The sequence below is a fragment of the Piliocolobus tephrosceles genome, chromosome 4 (genome assembly GCF_002776525.5).
Source record: "Piliocolobus tephrosceles isolate RC106 chromosome 4, ASM277652v3, whole genome shotgun sequence".
Classification (NCBI taxonomy): Eukaryota; Metazoa; Chordata; class Mammalia; order Primates; family Cercopithecidae; genus Piliocolobus; species Piliocolobus tephrosceles.
Genome location: NC_045437.1, coordinates 152731977 through 152751593, shown reverse-complemented (window position 1 = coordinate 152751593; position 19617 = coordinate 152731977). Strand labels below are relative to the sequence as shown.

The 19617-nt window shown below is 43.6% G+C and overlaps 1 protein-coding gene across 2 annotated transcripts in view; it reads right to left on the bottom strand.

The window, feature by feature from the left end:
• The window catches only part of SPOCK1 (SPARC (osteonectin), cwcv and kazal like domains proteoglycan 1), a 513777-nt gene that overhangs the window by 129985 nt on the left and 364175 nt on the right, over nt 1–19617 (bottom strand). For both annotated transcript variants that reach the window (XM_023195680.1, XM_023195688.1), the window contains one exon: nt 2456–2582. In XM_023195680.1, coding sequence (XP_023051448.1) covers nt 2456–2582 — 127 coding nt within the window. The remainder of the gene's footprint in view (nt 1–2455; nt 2583–19617) is intronic.

Below are 19617 nucleotides of genomic sequence, written 5' to 3'. Positions count from 1 at the left end.
TGGTGCCTGTCTTAGTCCCTTACTGCCCCTACCCCATATTTTGCACAGTGTGTACAACAACTGCAAGTATTCAATAAGAGCTGCTGAACAAATCAATGAAAGATTCTTTCTGTGATGCGTGACCTGGAGCAAAAGGGGGCAGGCTCTGGAGGGCCCCGTTAGTAACAATAGAGCCTGAGCTCAGTTCTAGTAGCAAGGAAGAGCTCGCCAAGCGTTTTCAGCACAGGAGACACAGAGACTTTTATTACAAAAATTCCCCCTCTTCGGATACATGGAAATGGACTTTGGGGTAGCAGGGCAGACTGGAGGCAGGGAGACCTATTAGAAGGGTCCTATAAACACTGACATCCTCGCTACTAAAAGTGTGGTCTGTGGACCAGCAGCTTGGCCATCACCTGGGAAACTGCTAGAAGTGCAGATGTCAGACCCCGTCATCTCAGAATCTGCATTTTAACAGCATCTCCAGATGACTGTTTACACACCTAGCATCTGCACCCTAAGGGAAAGGCAGTGATGGCCTGATCTGCCTTTGGCAATGGGGGGTAGAAATGACCTATCAGTGTCCCCTTTAAATTCACCATTCCAGACACGGCTGGAGTGTGAAAAGCAAGTCCTATTACTACAAACTATCAAAAATGTTGAATCTGTTAGTGGCTAAAAAGAGTAAAGGGATAGGGAAGTGTGGGTTTCATTGAGCTGAGATGGGCTATGGCTATTGAGAAAGGCTATAATCTTAGACAAAGAATTTCTAACTCACAGCACAGGTCTGGAGTTAGAGCGTTAAGGATTCCTGAGTCTGGCCATGAAGAAGAGCCAACTCTTTTATTCCCACTATATTATAAATTTCCCCAGCACCTTGTACAGTGCCTGGCACTAGAAATGGCTCAAATGTCTGTTGAATGAACCAAGGAACCAATCAAACAATGAATACGCTATTGAATCCTCAAGCAGATTCCATGGGTCTGAGTACAAGCCAGACATATGTACTTTTCCACTTTCCTGTTTGTAAGAAACACACTTTTCTTCTCCTTTGTTAGAACAATGTGAACACCCTGGGAGGATAAAACTCAACTATTAGTGGACAAAATCCTAAGGATATATGACCCATGCATCACAAAATCAGTAGGGAAAAGTGGTCACAGCCTCTAAATAACCCTGATAAGTCTCTGAGGACAGCAAGAAGTGAGGGTCATTGTGGGCCTGTGACATCTCCATGGCGTGAGGGTCAAGGTGGTGAGGGGATCACAGGGAATAGAAGTTGCCAATTGTCTATGCAGTGGGAGCATGGCGACGAGGAGGTCCCAGCAGAAAGGCCCAAGAACCATCACCACGATGTCCCCTACAACAACTCTCTTTAGTCACAGACTCTACTCTGCAAGTTAAACCTTACACAGAAAAACAGGAAGACAGATGAAAATGGTGTAGCTCTGGCTGGAGGAGATGGGGACGGCAAGAGCTCTACTTCCACCCACCATGTCTTACAGAAAACCCTGACACACGCACCCATATGCTGGCTCCTTTGTGCCTACCACAGTGTTGAGACCCTCAGAGGGTGGTTGTCGGATATGAAAATGAAGAAACAAACTCCCACCAATTCTACGGTTTCCCTTTAGTTCATTATCCTGGTAAAACGGTATCCATTCTCAAACACAAATGGCCATACTTCGCCCAAAGAGAGTTCCAAGAACAAATAATCACCTCCTTTCTCTACTTCCATAACCCCTGCCTCCCTGCCTGTAAGTCCTATTATTAGAGCTTAGGTGAAACGCCCCTCTAGAAGAGGCTTTTCCTCATCCTTCCAATAGAAACAAAGCCTTTCCTCATCCCTCCAATAAATATAAACAGACATATTTTATCCCAGCCCCTTTTTCTATGAAATCATTTTCTTTTGGTTGGTTTGAGTTAAAATGACCTGTCACACACTTGTCCCTACCCCCATTAGTCTGTGAATCCCTGAGGCACCCCCTTAGAAAAGAACAGTGCCTTATTTGGGGTCTGTGCAGGGCAGATGCATTCAAGATGTGCAGTAAGTGTGGATTAGGTGTACACTGACATCACACCCCTTCCTTCCGCTGCACCGGCACAAGGCAGCATCCTGAGCCTCCCTTACCGGTTTGCTCCCCATCAGCCGAGCTATGTGACTTGCCTCTTTTGAACAGCTGGCTATCCCACCTTCTCCAGGAAGCTTGCCTAGATTAACTTCAGGATCACATGCCACTCTCAGAACCATCCTTTCTTCTTGCCCTTCAACCAGCCCAGTTACACAGGATAGAATATTTTTATTTTGCTTGTCTCCATGCCCAGAGAACATCTCTGAGTCTGTTTATGCAGCAGCTTCTGAAGGGCAAGGCCCGGAGCCCACCACACTTCCCAAGCCCCAGTTTTGGCACAGAGACATGTTAGAACAAGCTGACATGAAGTATTTTTGATGACAAAAAAAGACAAGAAAGCCAACCTTGGATGTGTAGGAGTGGCCATCCGAGCCGCAGACCATGGCTGACTGTGCCACAGGACAGGGCTTGCACTTGACCAAATTCGAAGGTCCAACCCAGTGTTTGTGGGCCACGTTCCCCTTCTTTTGCCTAAAGATGAGAAAAAAAGGGGATAAATTAGTTGAAGTTCCAGACGCTATGGGTCTTTCCTCTAGGTTCCCAGAATAAAAGGACTACCCAACCAGGCCAAGGGATCCTGAGGGCCTTAGCCAGCACTTCCATTTGCTCCAACTCATTGATAGGAAGCAGAGGATTTTGTCCCAGAAGCATAGATTCAACAAACCAGATGGACTGAGGAAAACAATGGAGCCATTGAAAACATGACTACTGACATGGGAAGATTTTTACAACACACAGAAAAAACAACAGTGAGGGAATATGGCTTAATCAGCCCCAATACCATATGTGGCATATCACAGATGCCCAGAGAACAGCACCCCAAAGTCTGAGACTCTCCTGGGGCTCACAGGCAGCCTTTGGTGTGGATGACGCACAGGCATCTCAATGAGTGCTTTAGACAAAAGCACACCTCCAAACACAACTGAAAGACTTTATCACAGCTGTAGAAAACTATCTCTGGATATATTTTAAAGTAATTTCAGTCCAGCTTCCAATTTGCCATTTGATAGAGGCTCTGAGGTGATGTCACTTTCAACTGTTAAAATAATCAGAATTCTACTCTTTCATTCCAGCTCAAGTTTCCCCCCTTTCTAACCTTTGTCATAGTGATAAATGATGCTATTAGGATGGCTTATGTCCACGGAAGGAACCCCATCACTATATCATAAACCACTGAAATAAAGGCCTGCAGTTACTGCCACCCTGCCTCACTTAGCCAAAGTTATTCTCCCAACAAACCACTTGGAGCGACTCCCAGGGCCTGGGGCCGAGTTTTGGTTGAAGGATACCGGTCTCTGGATGGCCCATCAATCAGGCAATTACTGTGCCTTTGAAATGTTTGGCACTGGCCTTCCTGCATGATGGTTAGTGCTTGGGCTCTGGAGTCAGAAAGTACAAGTTCAAATCTCAGCTCTGTCATTCACTCACAGTGCAACCTTGGCAAGGTATTTAATGGTACAAATCTGTTTCCTCATTAGTAAAATGAAGGAAAATAGAATTGACTTCAAGTGGATGTTATGAAGATTAAATGAGCTGATGTACCTGAAGTACTCAGCAGAGTGCCTGCAAAATAGGAAGCAGTCAAACTGGTAGCCATTACTACCATTATTACTTGCCCCCACAGGTAGGGGTATGGAGGATGAAATTACCAAACCATAGAAATGTGATTAATCCTCAGTCCCCAGGCTTGAAATAGTATTTTATTTTCAAAAAAATTCATGGAAGGGGAAGAAGGAAATATTTTCTTCCAGGTGTGGAATGAATCTCCAGTCCTCAGGAATTCAGGTTTGGTATCTAGGGTAATCTACCCTCTTCCAAATGAAGGAAAGTAAGCAAGAAAGAAAGATGCATAAAGCCAAGAGCACTGTTAATTTGGTTCTTATTCTAATTCAAGTGTACTCTAGCAATGTGGGGGAGGCAGGAGGAGGAAAAAGGTCTGTTTGGGGAACAACCTTTGAAGGTGATATCAGAGAGGATCAATAGGTACCCACAGCACAGCACGTGGGACCCCCAGAGATCCTAGGCTGGGCAGGCCACAGGGCTGAGCCTGTCTAACTACAGAACCAGAGAAGAAAGTCTTATGAGTGTCCCTTGAAATCACCTTGCTTGTTCAACTTGCTTGTCTTACTAGTGGGGGAAATGGAAACTCAATGAGAGCCAGAGTCTTGCCTGAAGTCACAGAGTTGATCAGTAGCTAGGCTTGGGATGGCATCCACGCAGCTGTAGAGAGTGTCCAGGGATGTGTCTCTCTTCTTTAGCACATCTCAGCCCAACCTAGATTATCAGCTTGAAAATTCTTTGAGGGCACCCATATGTGTGTCATTTGGGGTCTTCTCTCCAAACACCTCACTGTTTTCACAGCTGCTGCTCACCTTGGCTTTGCCCTCTGGGATTTTTTAAAGTCTATTATTTCCATTTATAAATTACATGGACGTGAGGTTTCCTATTATCCTTCATCAAACATACGTTACTCTTTCAGGATTTGTTCTAGGCTACTGGTAAAGGGATGGTGGGTGGGACTCCTTGTGGTGAATGAGTGGGCTGTCAGCACTGGGTTAATCTTAGGGTATATGATTCCTTCAGCAGAACACCAGACATTCATCATCATTCACACAGCAGATTGTCTGACACTGATAATGAATCAGCAAATGCAGGAATAAGTTCTGGCATCTGGCAGCCCTGCCCCTGGGTCAGTCCCCAGTGTGCATGTCTACAGCTGAAGCAATTCTTGTTATGAGTTCCCAGAAAAGGGCTATAAAGTCCAAAGAGTGGGCAGCTTTGCTGCAGCAGACATAACCATGTACAATGATGCCCTAGAGGGAAAAAAGCCTGAGGGAGCTTAGTCAAAGTCAGGGGAGGAAGACTTAAACACTGAACCAATAGCTTTGAAGAAAAGATGGAACCAGCTAATGACAAATCATCTTTATCACTGGACCTGAACTTCACCATTAAAGTAAATTCATTAAGGGGAGGCAAGGAGGTGAGGCAGATTGGTGCCTATCAGAGGGCCTGGTGCATCCCGAATGCTATCCCTGTGGGGTGGTGGGGAGGGGGTCCCTATGTGCAGTGGTATCTCAACAGTTAATCGCAAAATCACAGAATGTCAGAACCAGAAAACACCTTAAGACTGCTCTACTTCAACAACTTTATTTTCTAGGTGAGGAACCAGAGACAGGAGAGGAAGTGACTTTCTCTCCTGAAGAGAAATAGGGCGAAGTTACATCATCTATATTTGTTGAATGGAAGTTGTTCAGGAAACCTGCATCAATCTGGGACTATTTTCATCCCCTGTTTTGGCTTTCTGTACTTTCATTACCATGCTTCAGTTTTATAAATAATACTCCTTTGAAACATTGTTCCTGGCTCTATACCTGCAGAGGAGCAAGCGGGACGTACTTGATATCAGGTGGTTATGAATTATGCCCAGGTAAAACCATCTTTGACTTCTCCTAGGACACCTTGGGGGCTCTGGGCACAAAGGCCAAGCCATTCTGAATGCTCTCAATTCTAATGAAACAAGAATACCTGTTAGATGGGGGCAAACTCAGCTGTTGTTTACCTCCACAAGGTAGGACTCTAGTGGAGATGGCACATGATTCTGAAGTCTCTTTCCAGAGGCCAAGTATGTAAAGTTATGTACAAGTATATGTGAGCCCGAGGAAGTAGAACTGCCCTGGCTATTGTGTATTTTAATCCCCACAATTCAGTGCAAATCATAAAAAATAAGTAACCCAGTCAAGGCAAGGGACTAAGATTTTTAACTCGAGATATTTCCATTCTTGAGTCAATGAAGAGTGAAATCCAATGAAGGTATCTTGATGAGATTGCTATGCCCAATGTCACAGTTATTTGTCAGTTGGGGTGACACAACAATTTAGTCTGAGCGGCAGGTTCTGTCAGCCTTCTCATTGGCCAGCGAACCCTAAATCTACCCCAGCCCAGCTGGTACCAAGGGGCAGCCACATCTCCTGCAGGCTGATGGTACCACACACAAAATTCCAACCCTCAAGCCCTCCACGATGGCAAGAAGACAGATAATCAATAGATCACTGGCATTTCTTATTCCTTTTTGTTCAACTGTGTATTCTCCATCTGTTTTTAAAAGCATACTCAAATTCCCAGCATTATGTTTGTGAAGTAGAGGAATGATTCTTAGGTACAAATCTGATCATGTGATTCTCATGCTTAAAACCGCCATCTTCAGCCGGGTACAGTGGCTCATGCCTAAAATCCTAGCACTTTGGGAGGCTGAGGCGGGTGGATCGCCTGAGGTCAGCAGTTCGAGACCAGCCTGGCCAACACAGTGAAACCCTGTCTCTACTAAAAATACAAAAAATTAGCTGGGTGTGGTGGTGGGCGCCTGTAATCCCAGCTACTCAGGAGGCTGAGACAGGAGAATCACTTGAACCCGGCAGGCGGAGGTTGCAGTGAGCCAAGATCATACCACTGCACTCCAGCCTGGGCAACAAGAACGAAACTCTGTCTCAAAAAGAAAAAAGAAACAAGAAAAAAAAATCTCTATCTTCTCCCTGCCTCCTAGGGCATAGTCTACACTCCAAGCTTGAGAATTAAACTGTCCCAGCCCACCTTCACAGGCTCCCTGTCTGCCTGCTTCCCTCCCCAACACACACATGCACACTGACCATGACCAACACCAATTTTTGCTCCAGCCACTCTCAGCTGTTTCCCAGAGCCAGTTCTTTCCCATGTGCCATCATGTGGGTTTTCCTTGACCCACATTTCTCCCCTCATCCACCTTTCTCCGCAGCTTGCCTAAAATATCAGTTCCCCAGGAAGCCTCCTAGGCCCCTCCATAGGCAGGTAGGCTGCACTCCCACTCCATCAAAGCCTTGTGACCACTTCTGATTGGGCTTTCTAATTTCCAAGCAAGCACCTTGATTTAACTTGACAAAAGGTTAAGAGGTTATTATTATTCCAACAGGACATGGGGCACACCCAGGCTAAAAGCCTGGGAAGCCCATGCTGGATACCTCCCTCTTCCTGCTCACAGCAGTTTTCCCTACCATGCAGTCCTATTAAGTTCTATCTCCAGCCAGCCACATCTAACACTTAAGTGTCTCTTCCACGTGTCACGCAAATTCAAGTCTATACGACTGGACAATTATTTTTCATCTGCATAACAATGTCTATTCCTTGTTCAAGCTTCAAATCCATTGCTTTCTGTGAAGTCTTGCTGACCCTGTAAACTTCATCCTAAGTAGTTAACCATGACATTGTTTTTCCAACATTATAACCTGTTCAGTCCCAACTGTGGCATTCACTACAACGTGAAAGTTCTTTTTGTGTCTTTCTTCCTCAATATACTATGTACTCCTTAAGGGAGGTGACTGGGCCTTAATCATGTTGGTGCTTCTGGTACTTAGAAATATGGGCAACACTTAGCACATGATCCTACTCAGTCAATAAGTGAACATATTGTTTTGGACCTTTAAAACGTTCTCCTTTTATTTCTGGAAAATGTTAGCGCTATGGCAGACAAAAATGGTGTGTTATTTTAAGCAACAAGAATTCAACAGGCTCTTGTTTCCAGAAATCCTAATTCAGACTATGAAAAAAAAAAAAAAACATTCAGCAAAAAACCACACAAAACTCTAGAAACAACTGAGAAATGGGTGGAGGGAGCTCCCCTGTGCATCAGCGGACTAAGGATTCCCACACTCTTCTGTCTAGAAGTCAGACAGTTTCCAAAGCTGCGTGAGGGCCTCTGATGATGTGGTTCCAAATTGTCAGCAGATATTAATCTTCAGGATTCAGGAATGATAAATCAGAATGCTGAAATCATGTTTTTCTGTATTTCTCACAATATTTTATGTGTTTTTTTATACAAGCAAGAAATACTAAGTTTAGTATTATTTATAAAGACATGCAGCCTAGAGCAAAAATTCAAACTGTTACTGGAACAGTAACATAACACACTGGAAACTGTTATCCAGCATTATTGGGTAGTACTCAATTAACATAACACTTGGATCTTCTAACAAGTTAACAGTACTGCCCAGAACATATTGATATTGTCAAATTGAAAACTTACTTTGCTATGAAACAATTCTTTGGAACCCCACTCAGAGGATTTTTATAAAATACACTATTGAAACAAATCTATTCACATTCATCTTATTTATAAGAACAACTCTCCATGAGTGGCTGACAGGACTATAAGCACACTCTTTTAAGATGGCAACAGCTACAAGCAAGACGGACTGCCCACGTCATAAACCCTCTCTTCAAGGTGCTCCTGTCCTGGTTCCTGGGAATATCAACCTTAACCTTCAACTCCATACCTCAGTGTTTCCCACTCTTGCTTTAGACTGGACTCCACTAAGATGTCCCCACCCTCACCAACCCACACCCTGCTACCTCCCCCACAGGTGACACCAAGGGAGTCCTTGATGACATCAATGTGACCCAGCCTTTCACTTGACCATGGCATAATGGGACCACAGCCAGGCCCCACAGCAAGCAGGTGGCAAGACAGAGTAATTTATTTGGCAATAAATACATGTACAGGTGTAAAATTCCTGACATAATCCTGCTGAATGAAATTCAACAATCTGTGTCAAAAATATTTTAATAATGGGGAAAGTAGCTGCTAAAAACATGAGAATTGCTGACTTTTTCTTTCAGTCACTGAAGGAGGGCCATTCATTTTACTCAGTACACTCTGCCATCTACCATGTTTGTATAACTTTAGATAAAACTGTTTTTGCTCTGCATATGAACAGCTGCTGAAGGAGTAAAGCAATTCCAGATACTGAAGACCAGCAGCAGCACTCCACTTGCTTCATGTGGCTACTACATGCCGGTCTAATTGCTCTGAATGCATCTCCCTGATTCCTCACGCATAGCAGCTACTCTGAGGGTAAATGCTATTAATAACCCCATTTTACAGATGGGAAAAAATGAGGCTTACATAACCAGTCTTAGTAACTGGACCTTCTTTTCTGTCCTGTCTTTGTTCTCTTATCACATCTCCAAGACAGAGACCTGTCAGCTCAAAGGGATGAAGAACCCACCAGAGAACGATCCCTCTCCAATAATAAGAGTGCTTCCTGGCACAGAAGGATTATATGCATTTTACTTTCATGTTACTATCAAAGTGCCTATTCAGAAATAATATTGAATTTGTTTGCCAAATCAAAACTAATTGCTTCTAAAGCAGATAGTTAACATAGTGGCTATTTTGAACCAGAGACAAAATAATGAATGTTAATTGAAATGAAAAACATGTTAACCATTGAAATAATCTGTCATGTAAAATGATGCTGTAATTCCTCTGTTGTTAGGGTTATTTGAGTCATTATGCTAAGTCATAAAATTACACAGGAAGAGCATAATGGCCTGTGTCATTTACAAATGAAAGAGATTCCCACGAGAGATATTTTCCATCGTGGGGTATGTGGGCTCACGTCTCCCTCCTGTTCCAAATGAAGAAGATCCCAGACACGAGATCATGTCCAAAGAGTCCAATTTTCCTAACAAGGCAAAGAGAACTGAAGAGAGTGACTCCTGTGCACCTGAGGGTATCCCAAGTGCTACTGGGGACGCAATGGTGCAAAAGACTTGCTGTTTACAGAAGCTTGAAATTTAAAAGGACAAATATGTAATAATAAAAATAACAGCAGCTAAACATTTATTGCGGCCTTATTATGCCGCCACTGCTAATGCTGTTACTATTACCCATAATAGTTCACATAACATGTGTCCAGCTCCTATAATGTACCAGGCATTGTTTCAAGCACTTTATGTGATCTGTCCATCTCCTCCTCCCAACATTCCCAAGAAGGAGAAAAATCAATGAAGAGCATGAGAATCTGTTAGGGAGGGGGTGAGTTGGGGAGATTTCATGGGAAAGCAGACCTGGGGCGATGGGAAGGACCCATACTTACAAGATGAATCCCCAGCATCAGGGTGGAGGGCAACCATTGATTCAAGCTGAGAGGTCAACCACAGGAATGCCAGCACATTTATGTGCTTCACCCCATCTTGCTTGGCCCAGATAACGAGAGTCAGGGTCACCACACATCCAGGTCAAGACATGCTCGTATCAGGAGAGACAAGCAGGCCCCAGAAGAAGTAGAGAGCCATCATCCCAGGGCATGCTTCCCAAACCAGCCCCAAGCCAAGTTTCTCAAGCACCTTCAAAACTCCTAGGAAAAGTGCACATTTAAAAAGTCTTAGGGCAGAATCAGGCCCACCAGAAGGATATGTGTCTGGTATGCATGCAATTCCAAAAGCATGAACACCTCTCTGGTGTACCCAAACGTCGAACTCTAGACTGTGGTTCATTTCAACTTGGGACTCCATAATGTACCTCTCACCTGGACTGCATAATGGCCAAGGCAGCTGAGGAGAATCTAGTCTTCATAAATGAGAGGACTGAACAGCCTCAAATGAGAATTTCCAAAAACACTTTATGTGTAGGTGCAAATAAATTGAAAATGAGTAAAGAGGCACACACCAAATGTGTAACACACCCTCAAGTAAAGCAGGATTGAGGAGATGAAACAGAACTGCTGCTTTGTTACTCTATATGCCTTTCTGTTGCTCAATTCTCTTACGACCGTGTATCGCTGACCTAAATTGTTCAAAATCTAAAAAGGAAATGCATTTTCAGAATTTCTGAAGACACACATGCTGCTGGACTCACACCTGTCCGCCAGTCTCACATTTCTATAGCACTGCTTAAAGAAACCAACGTTGTCACAATCAAAGAAAGATGTCCCAAGTGCAGGAAGGAGGCTGAAGAAAGGAGTTCACCTAGATAAAAGCTTCCTGACTGTCCTCAAAAGTTCAGTGGAGATGAAGAGATGAGATCAATCCTATCTGAATTAAATTTCCACCTTAATATTTTGAGGACTTGTTTAAGCAAAGCTATCAAAGCTGAAGGTATAAACATTCCAAATGTGTTAGGATACTACAAAGTCTTTACTTTTTCAACAAACACTTATTAATTACCTATAATGTGCCAGAAATTGAGCAACAAATTCAAAGATACTGCTAGCACTGCATTAAATGTACATCCCATAACATACATTAAATGGGATGATTATTAAGCATAATGATCATATTTAATTTCTCTGAACAGCTAAATTTACTCAGAAAAGGTGTTACCTTAACTATTTTTGTTCTTATTCTTATTTTGAGACATTAAAGATCACAGACTGCTAACTTTTCCAACAAAATATTTATATGGCAAGACATTTGTTATTAATTTCAGGAATCCCACAAGCCAGGCTATATTTAAATATGCCAGGAGCAAATTATGTGGCCAATGGGAAAACAGTAAGAAGAAAATGAACTTGCCAGATCACAATCCACATCTCTGGTGGTTCACACATTTTGGAACTTTACTTGAATCAACATTTCCCTATAAGTGAAACCACATTTTTATATCATATATTTAAATATATAATATGTATTATTATATATTATATATTACATATAACATTATTCTATATTACATATAGTGACATTAATTATGTACTATATATAATTATATATTATATATTTGATTTCATATATATATTTATAAAATAGGGATACTAGTATTCCTGGACATCATATACGTGTGTGTGTGTATATATGCATTTTACATACATATATAAAATAGAAATACTAATATCCTTATTATCCCTATTATTATATTGTATAAATATTTGGTTTCAAATATATATGATATATAATTGTTATTATATATAATTATTAGTATGTAATTATATGTAATATATAATACTATGTTATTATATAATGTATTATGTATGTGTGTGTGTGTGTGTGTGTGTGTATATGATGTTCAAGGATACTAGTCAAACCTACTTCTAGCATTAAACTCACAATATCCTCCGTGTTTCCTCACCAGATCATGAAGACTAACAGGGTGATGTGACCAGGTAGAATCCACTAACTGGGATGAGACTGCAGTCTGCACTTGCCATTAAGAGAGTGACAGAGCACAGCCAGTAACACTAAGGGTGTCTGTAAGGCAGACACCAGTGGGGTTTTATCTCAAAGTTCAGTTGTTGAACAAGCAAGGCCCCTGGGACCTGCATACAAAAGCAGTTTACACGCACACACACACACACACACACACACACACACACACACAGGCACTCTCAGGCTCTGACTAAAATTCTGCTTTGCTAAGGAAAAGTGCCAAGCAGCAGTTTAATTGCAAGCTATTAGGGAAATGTAAATGAACAGTTGAGCTTTTTTTTATTCCCTTAGGATAACAGTGATGTACTCTGTTTTAAAAATCCATTTCTTACTAGCAAGGGTCAGAAAAGAAATTGTTCCTTTTGTCCACTGACCTTTGGCATTTGGGTTTGATGTATTGTTTTGCTGCTTTTCTTTTTTCATTGGCACAGTAAAGAGAGGTCCATCTCTATCCCTGAGACCTTAGAGGAAATCTTTAGCAATGGACACACTAATTGGAAAAAAGCAAATACTCATCAAGCAAACCCAGGGCTGAGAATTTCATTTGGTATCTCCTTCCTGAGCATTCATAATCCTGCTTCTTCACATGAGGAGCCAGACCAGCTGGGGAAGCACAGATTCCAGCTAATTGTAGGCTCAGGTGTGTATACAAAGGCTGGCGCAAGCATATGTAATTCCACTGTCAGCTTCACTGTTCTAATCTTGGAAAACACTTGCTTACACTCCTTGAGGGCAGTTAATTATCATGGGATGTGCCCATAGGAGAGAAAACACCTGTAATTGTTTTCTGGTCACCAGCAGCAAAGCCCCCTGTTCTGGGAGGGCTGGGTGTGATCTCCCTTAAGAAGGATTAAGTCAGTAAAATGAAGCAGAAGTGTCTTCAGGGACATGATGCCAAGACAGACGCAGAGACAGGCTAGATCCTGATCAAGACATGGCATTTGAGGAGCTTAGGCTGAACACCATTCCCCATAAGACATTAGTGGTGGGTCATCCACAAAAGTGCTACAGGAGGCTGGTACAGCCAGATCCACATCATTACTTATCCCCTGCTTCAGAAGTTTTTTCACAGTCAGTGTCGGAGGAGAGTAGACAGAGCCCCAGAGAAGCTCCTTCTCTCCTATGTGGCCCTTGCTGGTAGGACATTCTCTGGATTGGTAGTCAAGAACTCCGGCTAGCTCCCCAGGCCTTGTGTTTTCACCAACACTTGTCTTCTGCCAGTATGCCCCATCCCTTCCCAAGGGTGAACTCAAGTAGTAGCCCTCTCTGAGAAGGTCTCAGATAGCCTCCACCTCCACACACATTTGCCCTGTATTCCCAGCCACTCATACATAGCTGTTTATGTATGACAGCTATGTCATACTTAAACTTTGGACAATACAGCCGGGTACTCAACTGCCCCTCATGTAGAGACAAGATGCTCAAAACTGTGTCAGCACAGGGAGTGGTAAGCCAATGTGTCCCAATGCTATTCCACAGCAGAACCAGATAGAACCGATTCTACCTGGACTGTGTTGAAGTTATCAAGAAAAAGCCTTTTGACTTGACCTAAGGAAGATAACTCAAACATCACATAAGAACAGTCCACACAGGAAAGCTGCCTCAGAAAGTTGGTAGGGAGGCTCCCAATACTGCCAGAGTTCAAGCAGAAATCATCTAGAGGAAGGGGATGTTTCCATTTATTTCACCTTGTCATCACTGAACATCCTGAATCACACTGAACATCCCTATATATAAACCTGTGCGTGAATGTCTATTTACTTCCATGAGATAGATCCACCAAAGTGGAATCAAAGAATCAAGGAGGTCAAGATACCCACCAGAAGTGTTACACCAATTTGCATCCCCAATGTCAGCACCCTGAAGGAGCACGACTTCATGACCCCAAGCCTCCGCTCTGCCTATTTCCACCAGGCATTGCTCTGAGAACCGCTCTGATGCAAAGGATTTGGAAATACCACCAAAGATCTGTAGGTAATCACAGAACCATAAAGAGCAACAAGCCAACTTTCCCGCATAACACAAGATGAAGAAAATGGTGCAAGGAGAAACTGCTCAAGTTGGAGACCAGGTAGACTGGAGGGAAATCACATATTTCAATTAGTTTGCAGCATATTTCAATTAGTTTGTAGGTGTATCCTGGGCTCCCACATGGCAGAAAGCAGCAGCTATGAGTCTGAGCCCCTCTCAGGGTTGAGCAGCTCACCACCCAGCCCCTCTTCTCTGATTCTCCCCAGGACAGAAAGTGAACCCATGAGGATGCCGCCTGCTGCTTCCCCAGGCTTATTTCTGGCTGTGTGGGCAACATAGGCCTCAGGCAGCCTTGTTGCCTCCTATTCTGAAGGGCAACATGGGTGAATCCTGTGGACCGAGGGGAGAGGAATCAGACCTCAGAGAGAAGAGATTCTGGAGCCTACGAGCCTCATGGCTGAGGCAGTCCTTAAGGATACACCTAGGCCAGGCATGGAAGAGCCTCAGGGCTCAGGAGCAGTGAAGAGCCATGCAGGCCCTCATTGAGACGGTCAGCAGCGTGGACACTCAATACCCATCTCTCTCCTTTTTTACTTCCTTAAGGCAGAACCAAGGCCATTCTGCAGCACTCTGAAGAACACAGAACTGCAGCTCTGAGAGACTCCTGGGGCCAATGAGATGGATGACATCCTCTCACCACTAAGGCCAAGCCTGCAGCTGCAGAGGAGAGTTGACTTTAGATGTGTGTAGTCACTTGGCACAGAGAGAGGAAGGCAAAGAGACGAGGCCCTAAATAAGCAGGCTACCAGGTTGGGCAGGGTGCAGAGTCTAGGTATGTTGCTCTTTCTCAAGAACAGGGCCACTTTCACAGCAGATTGACACATTACCTCCAGTTTCCCTGGGGAGTTTCATAGACACATTCAGAGTATTTTCTGTGTACCCAGGAATGTGATAGGTTCTATGCAGCAAACAAAAGGAAATAGGATATACTCATTTCTCTCAATGGTATTAACAGCCCTAACTCTTATTCTAATCATTACTTTGCAACTTGGCTGACCTAACACAGCTTCCATTAAGTGCATCAGCCTGGCCCTGCACCCCCAGCTCCTTTCTTGATTTAACTGATTCATTCTTCCATAAAATATGCCATGAACACCTGCAGTGTGCCAAGGCCTGAGCTAGGCACAAGGGATACAAGAGTGAACTAGTCATACCCTCCTAGGGCTGATACTCCAGAGGGAATCTGGGCATTGTGAGTGGTAAGAGCAAAACAAGCAATGGAGTATTCATTCAGCCAGTAGAGAAAAGCAACAACTGCTGTAGATCAAATGTTTGTGTCTCCCTAAAAATCTGTATATCAAAATCCTAACCCCTAAGGTGATGGTATTAGGAGGTGGGGCCTTTGCCGGGGGTGATTAGGTCATTAACTCACCTCTCATAAAGGGATTAGTGCCCTTATAAAAGAGACCACAGAGAGCTGGCTAGCTGTTCCCACAATGTGAGGACACAGTGAATAAACGTCCTAGTAAGAAGGGACTTCACCAGACACAGAGTCTGCCAGTGCCTTGACCTGGAACTTCCTAGCCTTCAGAGCTACGAGAAATAAATTTCTGTTGTTTATCAGTCAGTTTCTGGTATTTTTGCATAGCAGCCCCAAACATGATAAGATGAAAAAATGGTACTGAGAAGTGGGGTGCTGCAGTGAAAAGTACCTAAAAATGAAAAGCAGCTTTGAAACAGGGCAATGGACAGAGGCTGAAAGAGTCTGAATGTGCATGCTGGAAAGAACCTACATTGTCATGAAAGGATTTTTATGGCTATTCTGGTGAGCGCCCAGAAAGAAAAGGAGAGACCTGTCGAGAAAGCTTTGATCACCTTAGAGAATACCTAAGTAATCCTGAACAGAATATTGGTAGAAATTGGACAGTAATATAGTTTGAATATGTGTCCCCTCCAAATCTCATGTTGAAGTTTGATCCCCAATGTTGCAGGTGGAGCCTAATGGAAGGTGTTGGCTCATGGAGCAAATCCCTCATGGATGGCTAGCTGGGTGTCATTCTCACTGTAATGAGTGAGTGGTGAGTTCTTCCTTTTTTCGTGTCCATGAGAAATAATTGTTAAAAAGAGCCTGGGATCTCCCTCCACTTTCTCTCTTGCTTTCACTCTTGCCATGTGATGCTGCTCCCCTTTGCCTTCCCGAAGGCTTCCCGAAGTCCTCATCAGAAGCAGATGCTGCACCATGCTTCTTGTACAGCCTGCAGAACCATGAGCCAAATATATCTCTTTTCTTTATAAATTACCCAACCTCAGGTATTCCTTTACAGCAACACAAACATACTAAGATAGCAAAGGTTATTCTGATGAGGACTCAGGCATAAATGAGGAATATATTATTAGAAACTACAGGAGGTCAGGCACAGTGGCTCACACCTGTAATCCCGGAACTTTGGCAGGCCAAGGTGGGTGGATCACCTGAGGTCGGGAGTTCGAGATCAGCCTGACAGACATGGAGAAACCCCATCTCTAAAAAATATAAAATGAGCTGGTCATGGTGTTGCATGCCTATAATCTAAGCTACTCAGGAGGCTGAGACAGGAGAATCACTTGAACCTGGGAGGCGGAGGCTGCAGTGAGCTGAGATCGCACCACTGCACTCTAGCCTGGGCAACAAGAGCGAAACTCCATCTCAAAAAACAAAAAAAAGAAGAAAGGCCACCTTTGTTAGAACGTGGAAGAAACTTGGCTGAATTGTATTCATGTCCTAGTGTCTGTGGAAGGTAGAATTTGCAAACAATTAAACCGGATATTTGGCTGAGGAAATATCTAAGCACAGTGTTCAAGAAGTGACCTGGCTCCTCCTGATTGCTTTTAGTAAAATGACTCAAAGATGAGATTGTTCATCAACAGGGAGGCAGAACTTAAGGATTTAGAAAGCTCTTGGCCTATTCATGTTGTAAAAAATGAGAAAACATGTTCTGGAGAGAATGCTAAGGGTCTGGTAAAGTGACAATGTATAAAGGAGATCAGTACGGGTCAGTCATCTCAACACAAGCCAGGCACTATTCAGCACAATGGTGAGATTAGTCAGTGACCTAAACAAAAGCCAAGAGCTATCATCAAAGACAAGGAAAGAGCAATTCAGAAATCATCAAGGCTGCTCTACCCATCACAGGCCCCAAGTACAAGAGCCGCAGTGAGTACTATGAGGCCACCACAGGAAGACCCCATTTGGGCAACACCCACCTACTCCACCAGCTCTATACCAGCAGAGCTACCAGTGTATGATTCCAGCCCAAGGAAGCTATGGTTGCAAGAACCAGAGACATTGCAGGGGGACAGGGCTACCTGGAGCCATCAGGAGCCCAACCCCTGCCTGGCAAGCTGTGGGGACAACACAGTTATCTCAATGGGTACAGAAGGTGAGACTCTCATTCCAGTGGGCCTGGAAGGCAATACCCCTACCCCAATGGGTCTGGAAGGGAGGAGCTCTGCCCAGTGGACCTGAAGGGCAGAATATCAAGTCACAGAAGATTATTCTTGAATAATCTTTTATTTAAGATTAAGTAGTTAAGGTTTGCTACTATTTGCCCTTTTGAAGTTTTGACTTACTTGGGGCCCGTTATCCCTTTCTTCTTTCCTATTTCTCCCTTTTGGGATGGTAATCCTACACCTACCCCACCATTATATTTTGGAACCACATAACATGTTGGTTTCACAGGTTCACAGCTGGAGAGCAATTTGCCTCAGGATGAACAATATCTTGAATCTCATTCCCACTGGATTTAGATGATATTTAGATGAGAGTTTGGACTTCAGACTTTAAAGTTGATGTTGGAAGAACCATCTATATGTCCTGTTATAGCAACCCAAATGGACTAAGATAACAACTGACACCACCCAGAACATTAAAAATAGCAGGGGCCTTTGCACATATGAGCCTGAAAACCTCTGTGAGGTTAGCAAGGATTGTTCCTCCATCTGATTTGTTTCCTGAGGAACTAGAGGTTCAGAAGAAAGACTAAATTTATTGGGTGCCTACTATGTACTGATATTAAGCTCACTGCTTTCCTTATAAAAATGCCACAATGTGGGGTTTAAAGTAATCATTTTAGAAGGAAACGGAGCTTCGGTGCAGGAAGCAGCTTGAGGGCAGAGTGGCTCTTACACAGAAGATGGGTTTGGAGCAGCACAGCCCTGGTCCCCCAGCTCTGCCATTTAACAGGTGTCAACATTAAGCATGTCCCAGTGGGTCTGAGCCAGTGTCCTCATATGCTCTTAAACACTAGTAAATACTAATAAACACTACTAAGTAATGCTCCTTATCTGAGTTCACCCCTCCCTCAACCCCAACTGTAGCTGGAAGTGCTTGCTTCCTTCTTAGAACTTCCAATTTATTTCATGGGATTTTCTATCTTCTAGATTAGATTATACACATTCACGTTCTTAACCTCCTCTACTAGCCTACAAGCTCAATGAGATATCTTTAGGATTTTTAATGCACACCCTCTAGATTCTCTCATGTGGGACAAAAGTCTGCTTTAAAGAATAAGAATTTAAGGAAATACAGTACACCCTAAACCACACAATTCTATCACTCTCCAACTGAAAGTCACACAAAACATCCCATCATACCTGGTCTGAAAGCTGCACATGTCCTCATGGTCTTCAAGGTGTTGCAGAATCTAGCCCTGCCTTTCTTTCCAGCCTCACGTATCCACACTCCCTCAGTCACTTCTTTCCTGCAGCACAGGCCTCCCCTTTCTCACTTTCGTTTGTACACTGAGCTCCTTCTCTTCTTCCCTGACTCAGGGCCTTTGCAGAGGCTGTTCCCTCCACTGAGAACACTTCCCTTTCTCTCTGCCTTGCTGGCACCTACCCCTTTGTAGTTGCCTGATAGGTTCTTCTTGCCTGCTACACAGGAAAAACCAATTCACCGAGACTGTAATACTATAGAAGAGAAAGAGTTTAATGTGGAGATAGCCAAGTGGTCGGACACGAGTTTTCTTGCTCAAATCAGCCTCCCTAAGAATACAGAGGCCAGGGATTTTATGGATAATCGGGTGGGCAGAGGCCTAGGGAATGGGTGCCACTGATTGGTGGGGGATAAAATCATAGGGCTGTGAAAAAGGGTCCCCATGCATTCAGTCCTCCTCCGGGTAGGGGCCACAGGACTGGTTGAGTCATGAGTCCCAGGTCCAGGTGGAGTCAGTCAGATGCTTGAATGCACAGATCTGAAAAATATCTCAAAAGATCAATCTTAGGTTCTACAATAGTGGTTTATCTACAGGAGCAATAGATACAATAGGGAAAGTCACAAATCTTGTGACCTCTGGTCACATGACTCTTGAGCAGCAAGGGATTAGAGAAAGGCAAGCTGGTAGACAATGGCTGGTTATTGTTTAGCTACACCTACATGTTAGCTGAATTCAGACCCCTCCCATACTCCTAATCTTGTGGCTTTTCATTAGACTCACAGAGGTGGTTTTGGTCCCTGAGCAAGGAAAGGGATCATTTTAAAGAGGGAACTTCCCCTCCTCTCTTTCCCCCCTCATCCTTCTTTCAAAGTTTAACTATAAACTAA